Raw genomic sequence first — 23373 nt, forward strand, 5'->3', positions numbered from 1 at the left:
TTTATCATGAAAAGAATTTTTCTTCCTAAAAGTAGTTGAATTTTTCAATTGTCTTATGACATTTAGCAATTCTGGAACTCACTAAAGGCAGAAATTATGTCTTATTCATTTTTGTGCCCCCAAAACATAGCTCATTGTTCAGCATGTAGCAGGCACTTAGTAAATTTGTTGAACTGAAAAATCAAGGAAGCCTCTTTTTAGTTTCTTGATTCATCTCATAAAGGCCTCATTGTTCTTTAAACTTCTGACAAAATGAAATTTCAGTGGTGGTTTTTAAAATAGTCAATAGGAGGTACTGGATTAAAATCCAGTAATATATGTTCCTCTAATGCTCTTATCATCATTTTCACCCAAAAAGCACCAGACAAATCTTTCCCAAAAGTGCTAAGAGTTATCTTGTAGTGCAAATTCAACCTCTTTCTCACCACGAATGACCTATAGGCTAAATTTCAATTTTGACCTTTTACTAGTGATTAGAGTCATTTTTTAAAGATTATTCATCACGAAGTTGACTTCTTAACTTATCATTTGTGATTTTCTGGAGTATATGAGTGTACTCTATCCTACTGAATTTATTTGATCAATCTTCATTTTATTCCCTTTCTATTCCAGTCCTTTCTTCATTTCCCAAAAATACTTAGATGATAATTACATTGTAGGTTTTATCAAAATAAAGTTGAGCTTTAGGTGACTTATTCTTAAAATTAAAGTTTAAATTTCCATGGATGTGATTTTGTTAAAGAGAGACACAACTTTCCTCCCCTTTCAAGATATTCTGTCTGCTGCACAGTGAATACCACTGGGCATAAATGCTGAAATACACGACTCACTTCAAAGGACATCATCTTCCATTTGGCACAGGAGATAAACTCTTGGGAGAAAAAGTTCTCAAACACAATTTTTTCTTAAAAATACATCTTTTTAAAGATTTTATTTATTTGAGAGAGAGAGAGAGAGAGAGAACGAGCATTGGGGAGGGGAAGAGGAGGAGCAGACTCACCACTGAGCAGAGACCCCAATGTGGGGCTCAATCCCAGAACCTTGGGGTCATGACCTGAGCCGAAGGCATACGGTTAATCAACTGAGCCACCCAGGCACCCCTTAAAATGTATCTTAATCAGATTATTCCATAGTTTAATGATGTTAACTATACTATTCATTCCAAACTTAAGGTAGTTTGGAAGAGGGGTTCTTCCTTAATTTCTGATTTGGGAAAATATATGGATCATAGCTCAGAATGGACCAATGGAAATTTGTCAGGTTAATTTAAAGATTTTATGAGTTAATAATCAGATGCAGTGTGAACAGCTGGAATAATGAACACAGGGAGAGACCTGGTGGGACAAAAGAAAAAAGATGGAGATTGAAACAATGCAGGCCCCTCCACTGGCAATAGTAGTGCTACTGAGAGAGGAAAGAACTAAGATTTATTTTTAAGTTACTATTGCTTGTGGAAATAGATTTTCAGGATGTATACAGAGGTTAAAATTATGTTTGCTCATTTTGTCTTTAGAAAACCTAATTCCTTCGTATTTAGAGACGAATTTCTAAAGTACTCCTAAGATATGTTTCCCCCCAGATCATTAAACTTAAATGACCTTCATCACAACTAATATTTAATAGTAAAATTTATTTTGACAGGCAAGGTCCATAACTTTTTCCCTCATCAGTACATATTGTATGATATTAAATACCTATAAAAGAGCATTTGTTCTGAAGACACAGTCAGCAGCAATATTTGGAGTGCTTCTAAATTTGGAGCAACAGAATTAATAGGGCTCTGATCATCTTAAAACCCTCTATATTACGGATATTAACAGGTTTGCCTAAGACTTTTCTATCGAAATAGCATCTTTAATGTGAGAGCAATTTATACTACAGCAAATTATAGCTCTTTGAAGACTCGATGTGTCAAGAGAAACAAAGACATCTTTTATGTAAAATTATCTCATATATTCTTAAATATCTTAAAATAAATATTTTTATTTTATTAATATTTTATTAAATTTTGTACTTTAGGGGTGCCTGGGTGGCTCAGTCAGTTAAGCATCTGACTCTTGATTTCACCTCAGGTCACAATCTCAGGGTGAGATTGAGCTCTGCCTCAGGTTCCATGCTGGACATGGCTTCTGGCTTCTGCTTAAGATTCTCTTTCCCTCCACTGCTCCCCCCTCCCTCTCTAAAAAAATAATAATGTTTTTTTATTTTAATTCCTGTATAGTTAACATACTGTGTTACTAGTTTCAGGTGTACAATATAGTGATTCAGCAATTCTGTACATTGCTCAGTGCTCATCAGGACAAGAGCCCTCCTTAATCCCCATCACCTATTTCCCCCATCCCCTGAACTCCTCCCCACTGGTAGCCAACAGTGTGTTCTCTAGAGTTAAGAGTCTGTTCCCTGGTTTGTCTCTGTCTTTCTTGCCCTTCACTAATTTATTTTGTTTCTTAAATTCCACATATGAGTGAAATGATACAGTATCTGTCTTTCTCTGACTGATTTATTTCATCCATTTAACAAAATACACTCTAGCTCCATCCATGTAATTGCAAATGGCAAGGTTTTTTTTTCTTTTTTCTTTTTCTTTTTTTGCAAATGGCAAGATTTCTTTCTTTCCTTATGCTAAATAAGATTCCATTGTATATATACTACATCTTCTTTATTCTTAAAATAAATATTTTAAGAAGTAAAATATAAGAAATTAAGTTGTGATGTTACTGATTTTAATATTTGTTTTTTCAGATGGCTTAACAGAATCAATATGCTGACTGCAGGATATGCAGAAAGAGAGAGGATTAAGCAAGAACAAGGTAAAGGAATTTTTTTTTTTTACAGTCTGTGGGGTTTTTGTTTTGTTTTCTTTTGCTGTTATCCTAAACAGTGATTCACTACTATCATTTGAATGAAAATGCATACCTCACGCTGTGGTTATTTCTCTTCTGGGCACTTTGAATCCAAACCATATCATCTTATAAGTAAAATTTAGTAAACTCAACAGATGGGGAATAAACTCAGAAAGCTTTAGAGTACCTAATGTGGAGTTTGTTGCTGTTTCTCTCAATGTATTTCCCATGGAGGAAAAAAATCTTAAAAAGTCTATAATTGGTCGTAAATACTGAACAAAGTTCAAGTCCTTATTGGTGTGTTGTTTTCTTTTTCTGTTTAGCAGTTTCATAGACATTTAAGTGGACTTTTATGCAAAGAGCTCAGATGGATGACCCCTTCTTCCATAAATTATCTCAATTGATTATGTTCTTCAGTTCTGTTAATCTGTAACTCTCTGATCTTATAGAATTTTTTTAAGATTTTATTTATTTATTCATGAGAGACAGAGAGAGAGAGAGAGAGAGAGAGAGAGAGATGGGGGGAGAGAGGCAGAGACACAGGCAGAGGGAGAAGCAGACTCCATGCAGGGAGCCTGACGTGGGACTCGATCCTGGGACCCCGATCATGCCCTGGGCCAAAGCGGGTGCTAAACCACTAAGCCACCTGGGCTGCCCTGATCTTATGGAACTTGCCTCTAAAGTCATTCAGATTTACAAAACACAATGTCATTATGCAGAATTAAAATTCTAATGAAAGCTGTAGTCACCATTCCAAAGTTGCTTTACATTTACTTTTTTTGTTTTGTTTTTTTATTTTTGTTTTTATTTATTTTTTATTTTTTTCTTAAGTACTATGTGCCTTTTTTTGTATATTTTGTATTGGAGTTCAATTTACCAACTTATAGTATAACACCCAGTGCTCATCTCATAAAGTGCCCCCCTCAGTGCCCGTCACCCAGTCACCCCATCCCCCTGCCCACCTCCCCTTCCACTACCCCTTGTGCATTTCCCAGAGTTAGGAGTCTCTCATGTTCTGTCACCCTCTCTGATATTTCCCACTCATTTTCTCTCCTTTCACCTTTAATCCCTTTCACTATTTTTTATATTCCCCAAATGAATGGTTTTTATTTAAATTTAATTTGCCAATATACAGTATAACACCCATTTTTTTGCATTTCAAAAACTATTCTTCCTTTGATTTTTTTAACCATTTAAAAATGTAAACACCATTCTTGATCCACAGGCCATATAAAAACAGAGTGCACATACATTTCCAAAAAGTGTTTATTGTACATCCCTTGGAATCATCAATAGGTTTTGGAAATCTTTTGAGACTTCCTCAAGTCAGAGGAATTCCACAGACTGATATACATGCAAACATATTTCTAGTTGTGTTTCCAGTGGGCATGGCCTGTTTGTTTATGTGGAGATTCTAAAAACCTTCTGTTTCCTCTCAGAGGAAAACCTCAGCCAAAACTTTTCTAAACATCTAAAAGCTAAAGGTTAGAGAGATCTAAAGAAGATAACCAGATCCCAAAACCAATCTGTCAGCAAATGTTTAAGGCAGGGATTGGGAAACTTTCTGTGAGGAGCCAAGTAGTTAATATTTGAGGCTTTGCAAGCCCATGAGATTTCTGTCTAAACTGCTCAAAGTCTGCCATTACAGTACGAAAGCAGCTGTACATACATGAGGGATGTGGCTGGGCTCTAATAAAGCTTTGTTTATGGACATTGAGATTAAATTTCAGATCATTTTTTGCATTTCAAAAAATAGTCTTCCTTTGATTTTTTTAACCATTTAAAAATGTAAACACCATTCTTGATCCACAGGCCGTATAAAAACAGACAGAGAGCCTCATTTAGCCTGCAGGCCTTAGTTTACCAACCCCTGGTTTAGAGCCTCTGGGTGAGGGAATGACGATGGGTAGAATACTGAGGAGTAAGGAGTCAGGGTAGGAAGATTTCAAAAAAAGTAAAACATGGTTCCTGCCAATAGGAATATACCATTTTGTTGAGGATCTCAAAGTCACACACTTGAAATTGCTTAAGAAAAATTAAAGAAAAACAAAAAAAATTAAACAGCAACATAAAGTCAATGAGTACTAATGATTGTACAACTGCAACTGACTTTAAAAATGTGCTAAGTGGATACAAACTTTAAAAAAAAGTCTGGTAAGGAGACTGGCTGATTAATGAGGAAACAACTTACTGGAGGAAATGATTGTAAGCCTGATGTAAAGTCAGCAGCAGAGGAGAAGAGAAAATGTTTCATTCAATATGAAGCTTTTCTATGTAATGCCTTCAACTAGCACTCTGATTAAATTAGGGTGAAATAGGCATCCATCCTTCCTGAAATTACACTGAATTCTAGTAGAAAAGGTACTCTTAATATAATAGAGAAAATGAAATGTAAGAAAGTACAAATCAAGTTCTGTAGAAATTAGACTGGAGAGATTGCTTCCAGGAGGGGAATAGGGAAAGGCTTTATGTCGATACCATTATTTGATCTCATTCTCACAGGATGAGAAGGCAGTAAAGTAAAGGGAGTAACAAAATAAAACATTCCTGAGAGTGGAAGCAGCATGGATACTTCCACAAATAACATGGAAGCAATCTCCCATCAAGTCAGTGTGCAAAGGCAAATCCCAGCCAGGACTATGAAGTGTCAGGCCAGTTGATAAGCCACATTTCTTCATTGTTAAAAGTTTGTTTAAGGAATAAACCTTTCATGCTTCAACTTAATTTATAGGCCTAAAATTGTGTTAATAGCACTAAAAAAAAAAACCTAGCCTTTCTTTTCAGATTTTTTTAAAGGCATAAGACGGTTCTTTATAGGCGCATACAGATTTGTTTCTGATTTTAAGATACAAGAATTAAAAGTGAGCAATGTACTGATAGGAAAATGAATCTTTGAAAAAAAGTTAATTTACATGAATGAGGAATCTTGGATTTCCAGGCTTAACCCTTGTATTTCATCACTTTGAAGCTTAACATGGTCTTGATTTTAGTGAATTTTCTTTGTACTTGGTATAATATAGCCTAATTTCATTAAGGATTAAAGAACTGGTAAGTTATATTGCACATGCAGGTTCCAATAAGTATTCAGTCTATGGATTCATGCCACCTGATCATGTGAGTATATATTTTAGTGCCTTCTGGAGTGGTAGACACTCATTGGCAGAAAAGCTAATAGTTAATAATTCACGTCTCTCTTGCTAGCACAACGCAACCAGAATCTCTGATATAATTTGCATTTTCACATAGAATATGTATTCCTTAGGCATTCTGACATAGGTCAGAAACATGAAACTTCCTACCTTCTGCATAATTAGGTCTCATGGTATTCTATATAGAAAACAACTGGATTCATGTGTCTACTTCACACTTCTGTAGAGTTATTTGACATCTCCTGAGTACCGTTCTTAGTACTGAAGTTTAAACTTCATACAAAATATAGCTCCTCGAGGGTTGGGAATCTTTGACAAACATGCAAAGGAGGAACTGCCAAACACTGTTTTTATTTAAGTACCCAGTGCAGCTTGGAAGTGACTCTTGCATTGATTTAAATAAACGTTTAGTGAATTGCTGTCTTTAGCTACAGAAGTATAAAGGATGTGGGCTTCTCTTTCATTATTTGTTGTTGTACTTAGAGAAAACAGGGTTACACTAAATTATGCCAAGATCACAATTTGGCCAGTTGTCTGCTAATCATTTTTCTATATTTTTCCACCTTCAAGTCAAACATTCATGACACATTATTTTCTGTCATACATAAGGACTTTCTAAAGCTTTAATGACATAAAAACGAATGAAATATATTGTATTTTTGGTAGTTCTAGATAAAAAAGTCATTTTTTCCAATTATCTTTTTTATATCAACCTGAGAAGTAACGTGAAAATCTTCCTGTTCTATTGACAGCACTGTTTATTCATGATTAGTTACTTATGAAATTGAGTAGCATACAAGAGACATTAAAAGCTCCATTTATTTTGTGCTAAATAGAAAACTAAGAAAAATAAATTAATTTGCTCTTAAAATGCAAATCAAACTGGTTTCAGCCTTTGAGCAAACAGGTGCCTGTACTTTTCCACACAAACCCCAAGTAAACCATGACTGAATTTTCTGTGGAGTTACCTCTCCGGCATTGGTCTCTCAAAGATACACAATGTACTGTGAGAAATAAAGTTAATTTACAAAGTGGGAATTCAGTCTTTTCTTTGGCAACCCAAGAAAACGATTGATGGTACTTTTTAGTAAACCAAGAATTACATGGAATAGTGGACTATAATTCTTCCTAATTCAGCTGAGGAGGAAAAGTAAAGAGAGACTTTCCCACATCTGTCACTTGTAATGGTAGCTATAGAGATCTTGATAAAATGGTGATCATCTCCTTCTCAACATGCTAATAAGGACCACTTGAGGTGCTAATTCCTTGAGATCCCCCAATGTATCAGTGCAAAGGTCAAGAAGAAACTCAACACAGGTGCCACAGTTTCAGGAAATAGTGGGAAGGGCAAGAGCAAAGTAATCTTGGCCAAACCATTGCTTGGGGGTGTGATGTGGGGAGTGCTTAATCTCTTCACCTCCAGGAATGACTTCCCTGTAGTATTTCAAGCTCCCACATAACTACCTAACCCAGGTCCCAGAGCTTCAGAATTCACTTTTCATTGCTGAAACTTGTAAGAAGAAAAAAAAAACTAATGTCCAAGGAGTTAAACACAAGGCACTTACCTCCTGTGTGACTGCCCTACTGCCCTAGCATGCTACCTATAAATCCTCCCAAGATCAGGGGTCCTAATAATTTTTTGAGTGCTATCAAGGTGCAAAGCACTTGAACATATGTTACCTTATTTAATACCCACACACACATACACAAAACTCTGAAAGGCAGTTATCATTAGCCCCCCTTTTCCAGATGTCAAAACAGACTCAGATTTAGTAACCATTATAAGAACACAGAGATGGTAAGTGGTACAGCCAAGAATTGAATCCACATCTGCCCAACTATATAGTTCATGCTTTCCCCCACCATTTTTGGGTACCTCTCTGGGCAACTACATCAATTCATATTTGAGGGGAAACTCAGTACACCAGTTGTCACCAGCATGGTCCGCTGTAAGTACCAGACACAAATTTAGATTAACTAGTTTCTGCTTATCTTTTAGTCAGAGGGAATAATTAAAATAGGAATAGCATTTTCAAAGTTTTTCTATTTTGAGATCTGAACATAATAATCTTCATTGCTAAATAATTGCTCTTCAGGATAGCCAGAGTTAATAGAGGAGCCGGGGGCGGGGAGGCTTAAAGAATCATGAATATAAGTCAAATTAAATTCTCCCATTATGTCATACAAAAAAGCCCTAGTGACAGTCCTCCAAGGTTTAGAGCAAGATGATTTCTTAGTTCAAATCCCAGCACTACAACTTCCTATTCAACTATAGTAAGTCTTCAATAAATGTTAGCTATACTTATTAATAAGCACCATGAGAAAAATATATATAAATATTACAGTGTAGGAATTCCTGGGTGGAGAGAAGTTCCTGCAAAAATAGGTGCCATGATTTTTCACCTAAATCGGAATATCACTTAAGCCTTATGATGGTTCTTTTGTAATTTGGATTTTCATAATGAGGAACATTTGCTCTAATACTTTTTCTCTTATCATCTGAAATGCATATGGGTAGTACTTGTAGGTTTTTCCTTGTAAATTTTATAAAGAATTACCCCAGAGTTAAGAGTGGTTGAGATGTTAGTGAAACACATTCTGATTCTTGGCCTTTATGCTCTATTTTACTTACTCAACTGATTTATCTCTGAGAGTTTTTTCCCTTCCCTCTTGCCTGAGGTCTGCCAAATCTAGCGGCTTACATTTTCTACCCTTTTAAGTAGTTCTGGAAGTTTGGAACTTACGGCCCACATCAGCAAATTTGCCCTTTTGCATTTGGCAAGAATCAGGGTTTGCCATGTGTTTCCAAGTAGAGGTGGGAGTATGGTGTTATAGAGATTCATGTCAGCATGACTCTGGAAACAGAGATTGTTAGATAACCGGTGAACTAAAGCCAGAAAAGAGAATTGAGAACGTTATTTTTGGAGCTGTTTATATCTGTAGAGATCTACAGCAGTATATATATTGCTTTTCTTTGAGTGTTCATCTTTAGGGTGAAATGATACACCTTTGAGAGGCATCATGTGATATCATTCATTAATTGAAGATTTGGGATAATTTGGCCTGGAATCTAAAGCACCCTAAACCTGATTTGCCTTATGCAGTGTCTTTTTCGTACCTCCTTAAAATTATAGCTATGTATAACTGCTTGCTTTAAAGGCTGGAATGAGGTGATTGTATTCTTCCTTCTTCCTCAAAATCCAGCTGAAAATAAAAGTCGGTGGGCCTGGAGTAGGAGGTGCTGGGGAGCAGGATGTAGGAGTGCAATTTAAATTTCCTTATGTTAGCTGGTAGTATCTGTTCCTGAAAATATGACTAGAAACATTTAATAGAATGCTGTTGTATCCTTGTGTGTGAATTTACAGATTACTGGAGTGAGAGTGACAAGGAAGAAGCAGATACTCCATCAACACCCAAACAGGACAGCCCTCCACCCCCCTACGATACATACCCGCGGCCTCCCTCTGTAAGTTGACCACAGGCATGGAAATAATTTGATATCAAAATCTTTGACCTGAAGCATCCCTTTGTATGTTAAAAATAATTATATAGTGAATTGCATGTCAGACCTCAGGATTCCCAAGAGGAAAGAAAATAGAGAATGTAAAATCAATAAGGGGGAAAATTTTTAAGTATGCAAAGACTGTTGAATCAGGAGAAACAGTCACCACAGAGTCCAGATATAATAAGTATTGGCCCATGTTTATTTTTTTAAAAAATCCTATTTGTGTCAGAGTAGCTTTCATGGAAATATCAGCAACAAAAAAAGATTTCTTATAAAAAGATGTATAAATGGACCTTATGTATTTCCACACTAATAAAGTCCATTCCTGTGGCCTTCAGAAACAACTCCTAAAATTTGATACTATATCTGTATTGGACATGTTTTAACATACAGCTTTGTACACAGTCATGGGATCTGGTTTAATGTCTGTGTATATATGGTACTCCAGACTTCTTTAACCTGTGTAAATTAGTCTGTGTATAGACTGTACTTTAATCTTTTAATGGGATAAACACCTGTCCTGGTTTTCTTGGGACTATCCTACTTTATGCCCATTTCCCATCAGAATTATTAAGAACATCTCAGTAGTGTCCCAGTTTCCACAATGCATTGCCTGCCTGGTTATGGCATCATAAGAGTCACTTCTGCCTATCTTGGGACTGAGTCTTCCATGTAGGAGATGGAAGCTGAATTTAGGTGACAACAGCAGCCAACCTAATTCCAACTCCATATTACTCTAGAGGATTTTAAATAAGAAAGGCGCTACACAAGATGTTGGTATAATTTGAGGCCACTTCTCAACCTTGGCTGTGCAAAAGCATCATCTCTGGAACATTTTTAAAATGCAGGTGCTCAAATCCTATGCAGACATTAAATCAGAATATCTGGAACTACAAACAGCTCACTGGACTAGACTGTGGACCTTTTGAGCACAGGGACACTGTTGGATTGATCTGCATATCCCCATGGCCTTGCACAGCACTGGCACTTATTTATTAAATGCCTAATAAATATTTCTGAAGTAAATGAATGGGTGCTTTTGGCCGACAACTAAAAGGGAAGCCACAGTTTTAATAACAACATTTGATAGCAATGTCTCTTACCGAAGAATGGTTCCTAAATGTGTGCGTGTTTCTTTAATAAATGCTGCAGTTTACTGAGTGCAGCAGAATGCAAGGATGAGCGAGAGAAATGAAATCATGAAGTCAGTGACAAGACATAGCTCATACCATATTTTCCCTTTTTCCCTAAAACACCAGGGCCTGAATAATTCCTTGAAAATATTTCTAAAAGAGGAAGTAAGGGAAGCTGCTGCTTCAGGGAACAGCTCTTTAATCATAGCAACTTGGGGGTTGCTATGCAAGAAGGAAACCATTTACATGTTATTAACATGTGGGAAAATAAACTGCCCCCAGAAGATGCCACTTAAGTTCCCTTCCTTTACCCAGAGGGGCAGCATGTGCTTTCGCCTCAGCCAGGCTTGTCCTGGCCACAGCCTCAGCCCCATTTGCCATGATCACATTTGACACATCTGGCTCCTCTTGCCAGAAAGGAGGCGGGGCTGATCTTGTCAGCCCCCAGAGCTAGAGTAAGCCTTGTCCCCAGTAGGGGTGCCTGCAAGACTTTCACAGCATTCACTTGATGCCAGTCCTTTTTCTTGGTTGTGCTTTGTGCTATTATACTACATACTCCCAAGCTTTAAATCCCAAGAATAAAAATATCCCATTTTTCTTTTGTGTTTATGTGCCCTGAGGTGCCCATGCTCAAGGCAAATGCTGATCCCCATCAGGATATAATCTCATCTTGCCTCTATAGTTTTAACTCTCCATAAAGTGCCACAAATTGACAAGACCCTACGAAAGCTTTTCCTTGGGGCCCATGGGAGCAGACATTCTCCTGCGAGGAAGAGGAGGGGTTCTGTCTGATTATAAGCATCCTGTTTTCACACCCAAAGGCCTCTCCTCACCCTCATCCCCAAACCCCACACAATCGGGAAATACAGATTTGGCAACAATTGTCCGGGGTTTCAAATGCATAGAGATTTTTAAAACTCCAGATTTTCTTTCGTTGCTGAATATTTCTTACATAAGCACTCAGATTTTCTTATGCTTCATTGTTGTAGAATTTTGCTTTGCATATTAATAGGTCAGATTTTTAATGAGAGTCTGGTAGAGCTACATTTCAACCCTCCTCATCTCAGTCCCTCAAAAGATCAGCTGAGGCCCGACTTTGAGATGTCCGTAAACTTGACTAGTCATTCACTTGACTGGTAAATGTTAGCTGGTGGAAATCTAACATGTGCCTTGCTGACAGAGGTGGCCTGTTACCTCTGTGGAGGCTGATCAGAGGCTCCTTTCCACAGATGAGTTGTGCCAGTCCTTACGTGGAAGCGAAACACAGCCGGCTCTCTTCCACAGAGACCTCTCAATCACAGTCCTCCCACGAGGAGTTTCGCCAGGAAGTGACCGGGAGCAGTGCAGTGTCCCCCATTCGCAAGACAGCCAGTCAGCGCCGCTCCTGGCAGGATTTAATCGAGACACCCCTGACAAGCTCAGGATTACACTATCTTCAGACTCTGCCCCTGGAGGATTCTGTCTTCTCCGACTCCGCGGCCATCTCCCCGGAGCACAGGAGGCAGTCCACTCTTCCAACTCAGAAGTGCCACCTCCAGGATCACTATGGGCCGTACCCCTTAGCTGAGAGCGAGAGGATGCAAGTGTTAAATGGAAATGGGGGCAAGCCTCGAAGTTTTACTCTGCCTCGAGATAGTGGGTTCAACCACTGCTGTCTGAACGCGCCGGTTAGTGCCTGTGACCCACAGGATGACGTGCAGCCCACAGAGGTGGAGGAAGAGGAGGAGGAGGAGGAGGAGGAAGGGGAGGCAGCAGGGGAAAACATAGGAGACAAAAGTAAGTATGTTGGAGATGCTTAGCCTGTGTACACAGAGTCCTAACCTTTTCAAACTTCTTATTTTAAGAAAATATAATTTTGTTTCCCTTTTTTCTTAAAATAATGGTCTTGCTGCACAGGAAGTTAAGGTATCCCTTGCTGCTTTACTTTCAGAACTTGTGTAACATGGGGGACAAAAAGTGAACAAGGAACCCTATATCCCAGGACACCCAAAGCTAGAGCAAATGGTTTTCTCCAATTACTCACTTCCCTCTTCAGGTTAATGCTAGTCATTTCTTTTTCTTCCTCCTCTCATCCAAAAACTTCTCCCTTACATACATCATCCCTTTGGTCCACAGTAATTGCCCCCTGAGTTTGCGTTAAGAAACTAAATGCTTCAAGCAGGGTGTTAGGAGAACCTTGGTTGAATATATAAGTGAACACATGCATATATATATATATATATATATATATATATATATATACACACACACACACACACACACACACACACACACAAACTCTTACCATCATTAAAAGATTTAAAGAAAAAAATCAGAAGAGTTTTTCCAAAAATAAATTTCAAATGACTCTTCTGTCAACTCCAAATAGCTGAAATAACCAGTTTCCAAAAGCATTTATTTACTTTCAAGGTATGTATGTTGATTGCAAAAGTCAGTTTATGTGAATCAACCCTTAAGAGAGACAAAGTCAATTAAGTAATCTTCTGATTTGTTGGCATTAAGACTATGTTTACTGATTATCAAGTCCTTTATTCAACATGCCCTTCCAAGCATCTATTTATAATTAACATGCTACACCACTCCAGAAACCCAGGCTAGTTTCAGGGAAAGGCTAGAACTCAGTTATATTACTTAGAAAGAAAAATCTGAGTTTGGCTCTAAGTCCTAAATGTAAAATTACCGCCCCCCCCCCCCCCGCAAAATAGTGTTAAAGTAGTAATATAAAACTGTTTTGCATGTCTTTATTCAAAACAAATTTTGGGCCAGTTAGTGCAGATGTCCCAAGCCAGTGTTGATGAAACCACAGTTGCTGGTTTGGTCCCAGTAGGGCGTTAGATTTCTCTTTTTAAAGGATACAGGCAGACTATATTCCTCAGCCCATTTTGTGAGTATACAAGACTTTGATTGTGGAATATAGAACTGTTAAGTTCTTCATCACAACTGGAAAAACAACTCAAAACTCACAAAGGACCAGCAGGTCAGGAGCCTCTTACCCATGTTAAACTTGGCTTATTTAAAATAAGGGTCATTTTGGAGATTATTAACAAAAAAATACAGTAGACTTCCTTTTATGGTATGGATCTTCGTTGAATTATTCAATGGGAATTAAATCATATCTTCTACCATCAAAATATGAGTTGCTTGTAATAAAATTCATATGGTAAAGTAGTTTCCATGTGAAGTGTGTTTTAGCCATGATCTTTCTGAGGAGCATTACAAAAGGTATACTATTGGTGCAGGAAAAGGTAATTACCATCTATTACCTGCTAAGGCCTCCCAGCATTCACATTCATCAGAGATTATGGAAGAGTCTGGTGGGAGAAATATCTAGGAGCCATGTTAAGCCTCTATAGGATTTCTGGAAAGTATGACAATACATTTTTACTGTTATGATGTTTACCAGAATTAGTACATTGTTTTTCTAAAATTTAACTAAAGAGGAGTTAGAAACTTCGTTTCAACTGTCATCCAGGTGCTGCACAACTGCTATAACTATGTGAGGTTTGTTCAGTATTATACAAACATATTGGGGAAAAATACTTTTATCTTTGCCATTTAAAAATAGATTGTGTTGACATTTGCACATCCCCCTGGAATAGAGAATTCTGTTCAGAAAACATCCTCACGGCTGCAGGTAGACGTCACGGATGCTACCTTTTCGCATAAGCCAGTTACTTCCGGGTTCCTCCTGGCCATGTGTGAGGGAGTTCGGGAAAGGAGAAGGCGCGTCCCAGGGCCCAAAAGGAAAACCCGAGCCCAAAGAGCATCTGTAGTTAGATGGCTTTCGAGTTTGTTCTTCCAGTGTCTTTTTTGCTGTTCTGTTGATTGGGTTTGTTTTTACCGTATAGATGCACTCCTGAGTTGGTGCAGTTTTCCTTCACATTCCCAAATGAGTCAAGAGGGCAGTTATTTGATACTTTCCATCTCTTTCAGTGGCTTTTTTTGTAGAATAATTGGGTTAAGGCAGAACAACCTGAGGAAGTGTGTCCATAAATCTAGCATTGCATGTTTTGTCTAGGTTCAATATCATGGGACAATGGATGCTATTCAGCCAGTTCTACTTCACTAGAGGTGGCTATGCACTCTTTCAGGGCCCCATTTCTTTCTGGGTATTTCCCCCCAAATCTTGCCACTTGTTGATATGTCAGTGTTCTTTGGACCTTTCTCAGCAGAGCAGTGCATTTGATGGTTGCCTAGTAGAAGATGCTTTTTATTTAAAGGAATGTGTGTTTGCCTTCCTAATGATGGATTTACTGCATTGCTGTTTTTAGCATTGAGGAGTGTGCATTTTGATGAAAACATCATTTGAGGAACATCAGCTTTAAAATCAGTGTTTTCAAAAGAATCTTTAAGGCCTAGTTAAGGGGAGTCGTGTTCGTGACTGCCCTGGGTTGGCCATTAGGAGCAAGTATTCCAAGCTTCTTATTCAAGTTAAGCTACTGCGTGTTAGTTATATCAACAAAGCAAAAATTATACTCACGAAAGAAGCAGGGGCCGTCCCATCAATCTCAGACTTATGACAGGCCCTCCAACAGGGAGCACTCACCATGTTGCCCACAGGTTGGCAGGCACTCTGTTTGTCACAGTCGAAGTACAGCAGTGGTATGTTACTAACTGTCCTGCTCGAGGCCAGCATTGGGTTTGACCTAGTAAGGTGAATTTGCACTAATCCAGTATAGATCTGCAGAGGAAATAAGTTACATGTCTCTGGCTCCAAATATTTGTTCTCAGTTTACCAAGAAATTTAAAATAGGAAGTGTCAGGCAAGTAGGCAGGAGTAATGGAAGAAAATGTGAAAATATAACCTATCTTCTGCTTTGTAGATGAAGAGTTATGTCATCAGCCAAACTCCTCTCTTACCATTTATATTTACCTTAACTTTATATAATATGTTATATATCATATAGTGCTTACAAGTTTACAAAGCAGTCTAAATAGCAAGCTGTACCTAAATCAGTGACTTAGATGTGTTTTTTTTTCAATTTCTCAGCTTATGAGGTGTAAATTTAGCCTTCTTTAGAACAGTCTTCAATCTGTGTTCTCATGGTTGGACTACATTTTTTCTTATTTTGAAATTCAATTATTTAACTGAATCATACTATGATTTTTCACAGGCTGAACTCATTTTGATGTAAAATGGATGGTATTAAAAGTACACAGATGAGACCTGTCTTGTTTTCCTTTGACTGAAAAGTCAGCTTGCATATTAATTATCCTGACCTACTTCACTGGCATTTGGGAAAAGACAAGTAATTTCCTATTATCCCAATTAGCAGTTCCAAAGCTTACTGAGATGTGGGCCTTATAATACCTCAGTTAAATTAAATTATAAATTATGTCAGCCTATGCAGCTTCCAAGGAATATAAATCATAAAAGTGTGGACAAAATATAAAGATATACTTCATTCAGAAATCATCTGCCATAACACTAAAATACTGTTTTGTTTTGGTTAATGCAGTTTGAAGTCTACTTAGAATAGCTCTCTTTTCTTTGCCATACTAGGCAGTTTAGATAAGGTTTTCAAAAACTGTATCCTTTTAATTCTGCTGATTTCCCTCTTGGCAGTTATAAGGATACTCTTTACTAGCCATGCATTCTTGGTGCCTCCAGGTACTCAGTTAAGTTATAATGTGCTCTTTTTCATTGTCTTAGAGATAACCTACCAGTATTCTCGCTTAATTTACACATTTATTAGCTTGGTCTTAGAAATCTAAAGCAAAACCTAGGGTCTGGTTTTTTGTGGGGGATTTTGGGGGTTTTTTTGTTTTTTTCCAGAGGAGGGAGGGTGGATAAAATCTGTTACCTTATAGATAAAATGCACATCAGGTTATCCAGCCAAGATATTTACTGATGCTTTCAAAATGAGGTTTTCTGAGAAATGTATTTTAAAGTTATTTTTTAATCTAACCTCCTTTGCACAACATCAATATGTTAAAAGCTGTGTAAAATATGCAGCTCAATGGCCTAATATCTTAAATTATCTAGCAGAGAGGATAGATAATGACTAACAATATAGTGCAGAAGAAGATAGATTAATCCTCTTCAATCGTTTTAAGGGTCCTAGAGTAATTTTCTGAAGAGCCTCTAAAAGCCATGAATTTTATTTTTAAGAACATCCAGGTACAAAGTATGTGGGCAAGGGGAAGATACTCCCAGAATATGAAATTGTGCAGGAGGGGAAATAAAGGATCAAGTTGAAAATAAAAGCATTGATGCACGTTTTACTGTTTTATTGATTGTTGAGATCACTTATGCACAAACACAAAGAATTTAGAAGGACATAATCATCAATAGTATCTTCAATTATAGTTCAGGTCTAAAGGAAACAGATGGAAAGGCTGTATGAGCAACATGAATAAAAAAGACATGCATTAAAGAGAGAAAAAATAACAGAGAACCTTAAATACCGCTCTTTTGTGAAGTTTAAGGGCATTATTCTTGGCTGGTTATGTAACAAGTATATATAAAAAACACAGAAAAATCTAGAAAGTAGTAAACAAATGTTCTCTTAATACCATATTTTCTGATTTTGAAGATTAGATATAAAATAGATTCTAACTATATGCTGATACTGGTTATAGGTTGGATTTGTAATCATACCTCCCTCAATTTTTGACTTAAATATGAGGAAAAATTATCAGGAAGTTCAGAGGTGGGTTGTTCTGAATTGAATCTTGTAGCTCTGTAGCATCAGGCTTCTATTAACTTTTCTGTAATGCGAACAGCTCTAAGCATCACTTCTTATAAGACACCGTGCAGAGAGCCAAAGACCAGCCAGGGATGCCCTATCTTTAGTCCTGTTTGTAAGATCAAGGAAAACTTTTCCTAGATCCTTCCAGCAGACTTAGCTCCATATTTCATTGGCCAGGGTTGTATCATATGCGCAAATAGCAAGGGAAATAGAATAATTAGGAGTAGGTAAGACTAACCCTGATTTGTTTTTAAGATCATAAGGAAAAAAGATGTACCAAACTGCTTGTCATTACTATCCACAGGAGCCTCTCCACTATTATGTATGTCCTCAAATTTGTTCAAGCAACGTGGCACTCTTTTAACATATATATGCAAACATACACACAAGATCACATCACATCATTTAAGTCTCAGCACTAATGAAATGTTAGATAGCTAAAAGGAGATAAATATTATGTAAACCTGAAAATATATCAAGTTAGATATAATTATTGTTGACTTTTGAAATGAAGAAGCATATTTTCCTGTAAACGCTAAGTGATTGGAATTTAGAATACAGTCTCCAGAGATATCCCTCATTTAAATCCTTGCTTTGTCACTCTTCCGCTTGCAAGTGGTGGTATGATGGATCAAGATATTTAACACCTCTGGACCTCAGTGTCTTCACTGTTACATCATGCGGTAACAGTATCTACCTTACATCATGTGGTAAAATAATACATGAGGTTACATAAGAATCAAATAAGGTAAGACCAGAAAGCACTTAGTTTCCATATCTGACACACCATAAGTCTTCCAATAATTTTTTATAATTATGTAATTTATGTAGATTTTATGCATATTTGGATTTAGGCAATGAGGGCAATTATAATACTTAAATAGTGAATTAATCCTAGCAAACCTCAGTAAATAACATTTACCTGACTACGTGCCCTAACTTTGTTCAGTTCCAACTATTGAGTCGAACCATATGAATTGCTGATTTGTAGGTCAAAATGATGAAATATCAGCATTTTTGTACATTTCAACATAATACATTAGCCATATCCTAGGAGCTAAAATAGAAATGTCCCTCATTTTACATTATCATTCACTATTCCTTTCCTTTTTGACTTTGAACATTTGGGAACTCAAAAGAAACCTTGTATTCCAAATAGCAATAACTTTATATATGTTTACTGAAATATGTGTTTATAGATGCCATTCAGGACTTCATTCACATATTTTTCCCTCCAAGAGTTCTATCCTAATAACCTAATCCGATCCAATGGACCCCTCACCACCATAACCACCACTAATCATTCTCTGATATATTACCCTGTTTTATAATCTTCACAGCTTTATCACTCTGAGTATGATATCAAATATTGTCCACAGATTTTTTCCATCTCCTCCCACCAGAATATAGGTTTCTGAAGAGCAGGGATTTTATTCTTATTTTGTACACCCGGTGCCTAAAACAACATGTGGCCCATGGTAGGCCAGACACTATTGGATGAATGAATAAATAATAGTAACCCCTTTTGTCACCAGTTCTTTTCCATTTTAGTATGTAATCGTTACAGCTGAAGTTAATGTTTTATCCATCGTGTGGCATAAAACAGGAATAAAACCATTGCAAAATTCTTCATTTTGGGTATTTTGTAAAGAGAAGGACAATATTGCATGTTCAGCATACCCTCTTCATGCTGGACACCACAAAGCTGGGATGCAGATAACTAGAATTACTGCTCTTTGTGTTATGGCTCATTTAGAGTCACCTTCTCTACTATTGAAACTGTACTTTCCTGATTTAATCCCATTTCAAATATGAAAGCCAGAAGAATATGACATGTGAGAGAATCAATTCATTGTTGGAAACCAGATCTTCCAACAGCCCTGGACAATTGTTTTTCCTAACAAAATCTGCTGTCTATGGAAGGAAGGCTGGCTCCATTGGTGGATGAAGCCACCTAACTTCATCTTGTTTCATTTGTAAAACGTGTTGAAATTGCAACTTGTACTTGAATGAATGAATAACCAATAGCCCTGCAGTAGCCAGGAAAATAATCTCAGGAATGTTAATAAGCAATGAAGCCAGATTTAAATGGCAAAACAATGCTAGATGCTACAGAGTCACACCAGCAGAAGATGTGGCCGAATAAGAATGACAACCCCTCCCCAGCATAGGGAAGACAAGTTAGGATTTATAGCCTGTTTTACCAAGAAAGCTGATTAGGTTCAGCCAGTTTTACTTGCTACTATTTTCACATATCAGGAAAGCAAACCACTTTTCTTCAGGTCAGTAATAGTGTATTGTCAGTATCTCAGTGGAGTAATTTCTAGCTTGTTTTTATGAGAACCTGTCATTAGTTCAGTCTCCTTTTACCTTAGTCACCCTTGTCAGAGAAAGCTGAAGATCCTAAATGCTTCCCTTTTTTTCCCTCTGCATATGAAATCTACCTTCTATGGTTACCAACTACTGAAAGATGGTAGATTAAGATATAACAAGATTGCACCAAAGAACATATCTTGGAAGTTCCTAAATGTCCCCATGTTTTTCTTTTATTGTTTTAATTGAAAAGTAATAACTTCTTTATTGCTAAATAAAATAATAGTGAAAATAAAGAATAACTCTCTCTCCTTTCTTACTCTCCAGAGGTAACTTCTGTTCAAGGTTAAGGTTTTAAAAATTAATTCTTGTATGAATTTGTGTTCTTCATGTGTCTTTTTCCTGTCACTCCGTGTGAAAAGGGAGGTGGGATATAGTTTAGTTGGTTCTCAGGTAGTTTTTCCTCAGAAATTCTTTTGATATCACCATAGTTTCTAATAGAAACAACAGTCCTTTGAGATAACTTACATACCACCTCAGAACCTGGGCAAAATCCCAGCATGTCACCCTAGAAAATGCAGCAGTTACCTGTTGACCTTTTAAAAAACAATGGGAGGAGAAATATGAGAAGAAAGAAATGACAATGGCTGTACATGCACACTTCCACCCTCTGATATGCACTCCCATACTCATCTATCAGAAGCTCAGTTGCCTACCTTCCTAATGCCTTGGTGCCATATGACTTTTGTCCAGCCTTTTTTATGACGGTCTTCTAGTAATGTTACCTTATCCCAAAGCTCTGTGCTGAAAACAACTAAGCCAGAGACAGCTAGCTAAAAAGCATAGCAAGTCTAGCCTCCAAATACTAGAATGTAGAATGCAGAGATGGGCTTCAGAACCACTGTGTCTGGTCCTCAGAGTTTACCTGTAGCTTTTGGTTTTAAGTTATAAAACACTAACCTTTCTACTAAACCATCCTTCTATTTTTTTCCGGTGTTCTCACTAGCTCTATTCTTCTGATCTTTCTTATGTTATGCCACAGGCACATCTTAATGCTAATAGTTGGTCTTTAATAGCTCTATCTATTATACTCTGAAACTTTTCCTCTAATGGAAAAACTCTTATTATGTCATTCGATAAGGAAAAAGTGCCTATTACTATATATTTTAAATGCAAAAGTGACAGTTGGTCATAAAGCAAGTATTTTAATATTTAAACCTCATACTTGATAACTTCTACAAGGTTCTTACCTCAGGAATGTAATATGACAATTTCATATGCATGTGTTTCTATTACAAGCACAAAGTATGCCAATGAAATCAAGTTTCTATTTCACAAAAATTATAGACTACATGAAAATAAGAATGACAGTTATTAAATTCATGGATTCAGTTCAGAGCTACAAGTTCTTTAACTTTCTCAGTTATGGATTCCCTAACATTTCAATATTTAGACTTAGCTTTACTAAAATGTAAACCAAACCTCCATCTTGTACCTTTGGTTTGCTGTATCAATATGTAGTCTAATTAGTTCTAAGCATGTATTCATTTATTCATATTCATTAATTTGACCTTTTTTGTTTATTTACTACATACCAGATACTATCGTAAGAGTATATCTTCCATAGCTCTTCCATAAGTCTACTTACAACAAAAATTTATGAATTATCTTTGAGAAATAAGAAAGATCCTTCTTTCTGATGACATGAAACAGATAAGTATGCAACATCTTTATTATCTTGTGCCAGTCATTTTCCCAAGTAACCAATTAATAATATTATAAAATAATTCTTTGAGAAATGGCACAACATATTGTGTTCATCTTAAGGTACTTATAGCTCATGTAAAATTGATAAAACTGGTTAGAATCAGATGAGATCACTTTTAGAGCTATTTCTGCTTTGACTCATTCCTTAAACATTATCGTTGGGGAAAATGCATTCTGGTTGCTCAGTTATACTGATGAACACAAATCAGATGTCTAACAATCTTCATTGATTTGTACTATGCAACTAGGAAGCATCTTCTTAGTCATCAAAGGAATATTAATCTATGATCAGTATAATATTATAGTCACTCTCATACTATATTGGCATAGTATTATACTAACCATAGATTAATATTTTTTTGATGATTGAAAAGATGCTTCCTAATTTTACAGCATTGTCTAATTTTAGGTAAACCTGAACCTTAGCATTTTAAACAATTTTGAACTTTCTTCCACATTTATACTCCCTAATCTTCCATGATTTTGAATGTGATATTTTTATTCTGCTATTTCTTTTTTGGTAAAGCATTCATAGAATATTTTGACATGCCAAAGATCTATAAATTTAAGACCTCCAAATTTTCTCATCCATGACTTTATTAGCTTCTTTAACTATAATTTTTTCCTTAGATTATTGTTGTGGTTGTGGTTGGCCTAATTTAGAGTCTATTCTGTAAGTTATAAAATGGAAATTTTAAAACAGTCATTCACTTTAGGATTCGTGGTGAGAGAAAATAGCCCACAACTTGATATCACTGAACTTATACTTGATACCTTTTACCTTGAGCATCTCTGCTGTTTTCTCCTTATTCTTTAACAATGCCAACACACGCGGGAGGGGCGGGTTTTGCATGTCTTTTCTAAAAAGAACAGGGAGGAGGGCAGCTTGGAATCCGCGTGGCTTTAATACAACCTTTCTGCCAACTCTGATAGTAAGTCCCACCCCCTCACTTTGTACTCTATTGTCTTCTTACACCAGGTGTAGTTGCTGGGCATCCATCTCTTGATTTAGCATCCTGGGTTCTAAGACTATTTTATTAACCTGATTAGAAAGATTTTTGCCCCAGCACTGGAGGTAGGAAAGATGTTTACCATTCCAAAGATAATTCTGTACAAATGCTGAACATCTTTGTTGAATAATTAAGTGAAAAGTTTGGCTTAACTTTGAATGTTTCTTTAAACGTGTAACACCATTTTGGCATTTTTTTGGGTACACGCTGCAGCGAATAGTGTCTCTCTGATTAATACTATAGACCTCATTTAAATGTTTTATATTAAGGTAAAGTATTCATTTAATATATCAATGGTTTTTTATTGGAGGTGTACAATATGTGCAATGCTGTAGGTAAATATGCATAATAATTAACCATCTCACCACAGAACTTGGAGCTTGAACTATTCATTTTCTCCACTTAATACAGAAATATTCTTTATACACTTGAAAAATTGTTATTGAGACTCTGCTTGAATATTCTAGGCACTCAGAGCGTACTGCCCCCAGGCAGGGGAATTCATGTTTGACAGCTCTAATTAAAAATTCACCCTCGTATTGATACCAAAGCTGACTTTCTATAAGTTTTCCACTCGTGGATCTTGACATTGCAACTTAGAAAACTACAGAGCGAGTATGTAAATGGCTGATAGGTGCAAGAGGGCTAAGATAGTCTTTGAAGTTTCAGAGAACCTAGAGGCTGGAAGGTGGGGGGGGAGGGCTTTTTTATTGAAATGAGGGGAAAACGGTCCAGTGGCTACATTTGCCTGTGAATGGATTAACTGGTTTGGTCAGTTTAGCGGGTTCCCCATTCCTCAGTGTTTAAGAGTGGGCTGAGTAACCAGCTACCAGTCAGGACTACCCAAGCTAGTTGGACACTTGAACCTGATGGCTTCTTCCATCTCTAGACTTTTACAGTCCTCTCCAGCATAATGGCCTTGATTTTGCTCAGGCCATAGTGCCCTGTACATTGTACGTGC

General features: G+C 36.9%; 1 protein-coding gene across 5 annotated transcripts in view; it reads left to right on the forward strand.

The window, feature by feature from the left end:
• CNKSR2 (connector enhancer of kinase suppressor of Ras 2) overlaps nucleotides 1-23373 on the forward strand; it is a 273141-nt gene that overhangs the window by 218353 nt on the left and 31415 nt on the right. For all 5 annotated transcript variants that reach the window (XM_041741834.1, XM_041741837.1, XM_041741833.1 and 2 more), the window contains 3 exons: nucleotides 2743-2810; nucleotides 9358-9458; nucleotides 11860-12406. In XM_041741834.1, the coding sequence (XP_041597768.1) occupies nucleotides 2743-2810; nucleotides 9358-9458; nucleotides 11860-12406 (716 nt within the window). The remainder of the gene's footprint in view (nucleotides 1-2742; nucleotides 2811-9357; nucleotides 9459-11859; nucleotides 12407-23373) is intronic.

Source organism: Vulpes lagopus, chromosome X (assembly GCF_018345385.1).
Source record: "Vulpes lagopus strain Blue_001 chromosome X, ASM1834538v1, whole genome shotgun sequence".
Classification (NCBI taxonomy): Eukaryota; Metazoa; Chordata; class Mammalia; order Carnivora; family Canidae; genus Vulpes; species Vulpes lagopus.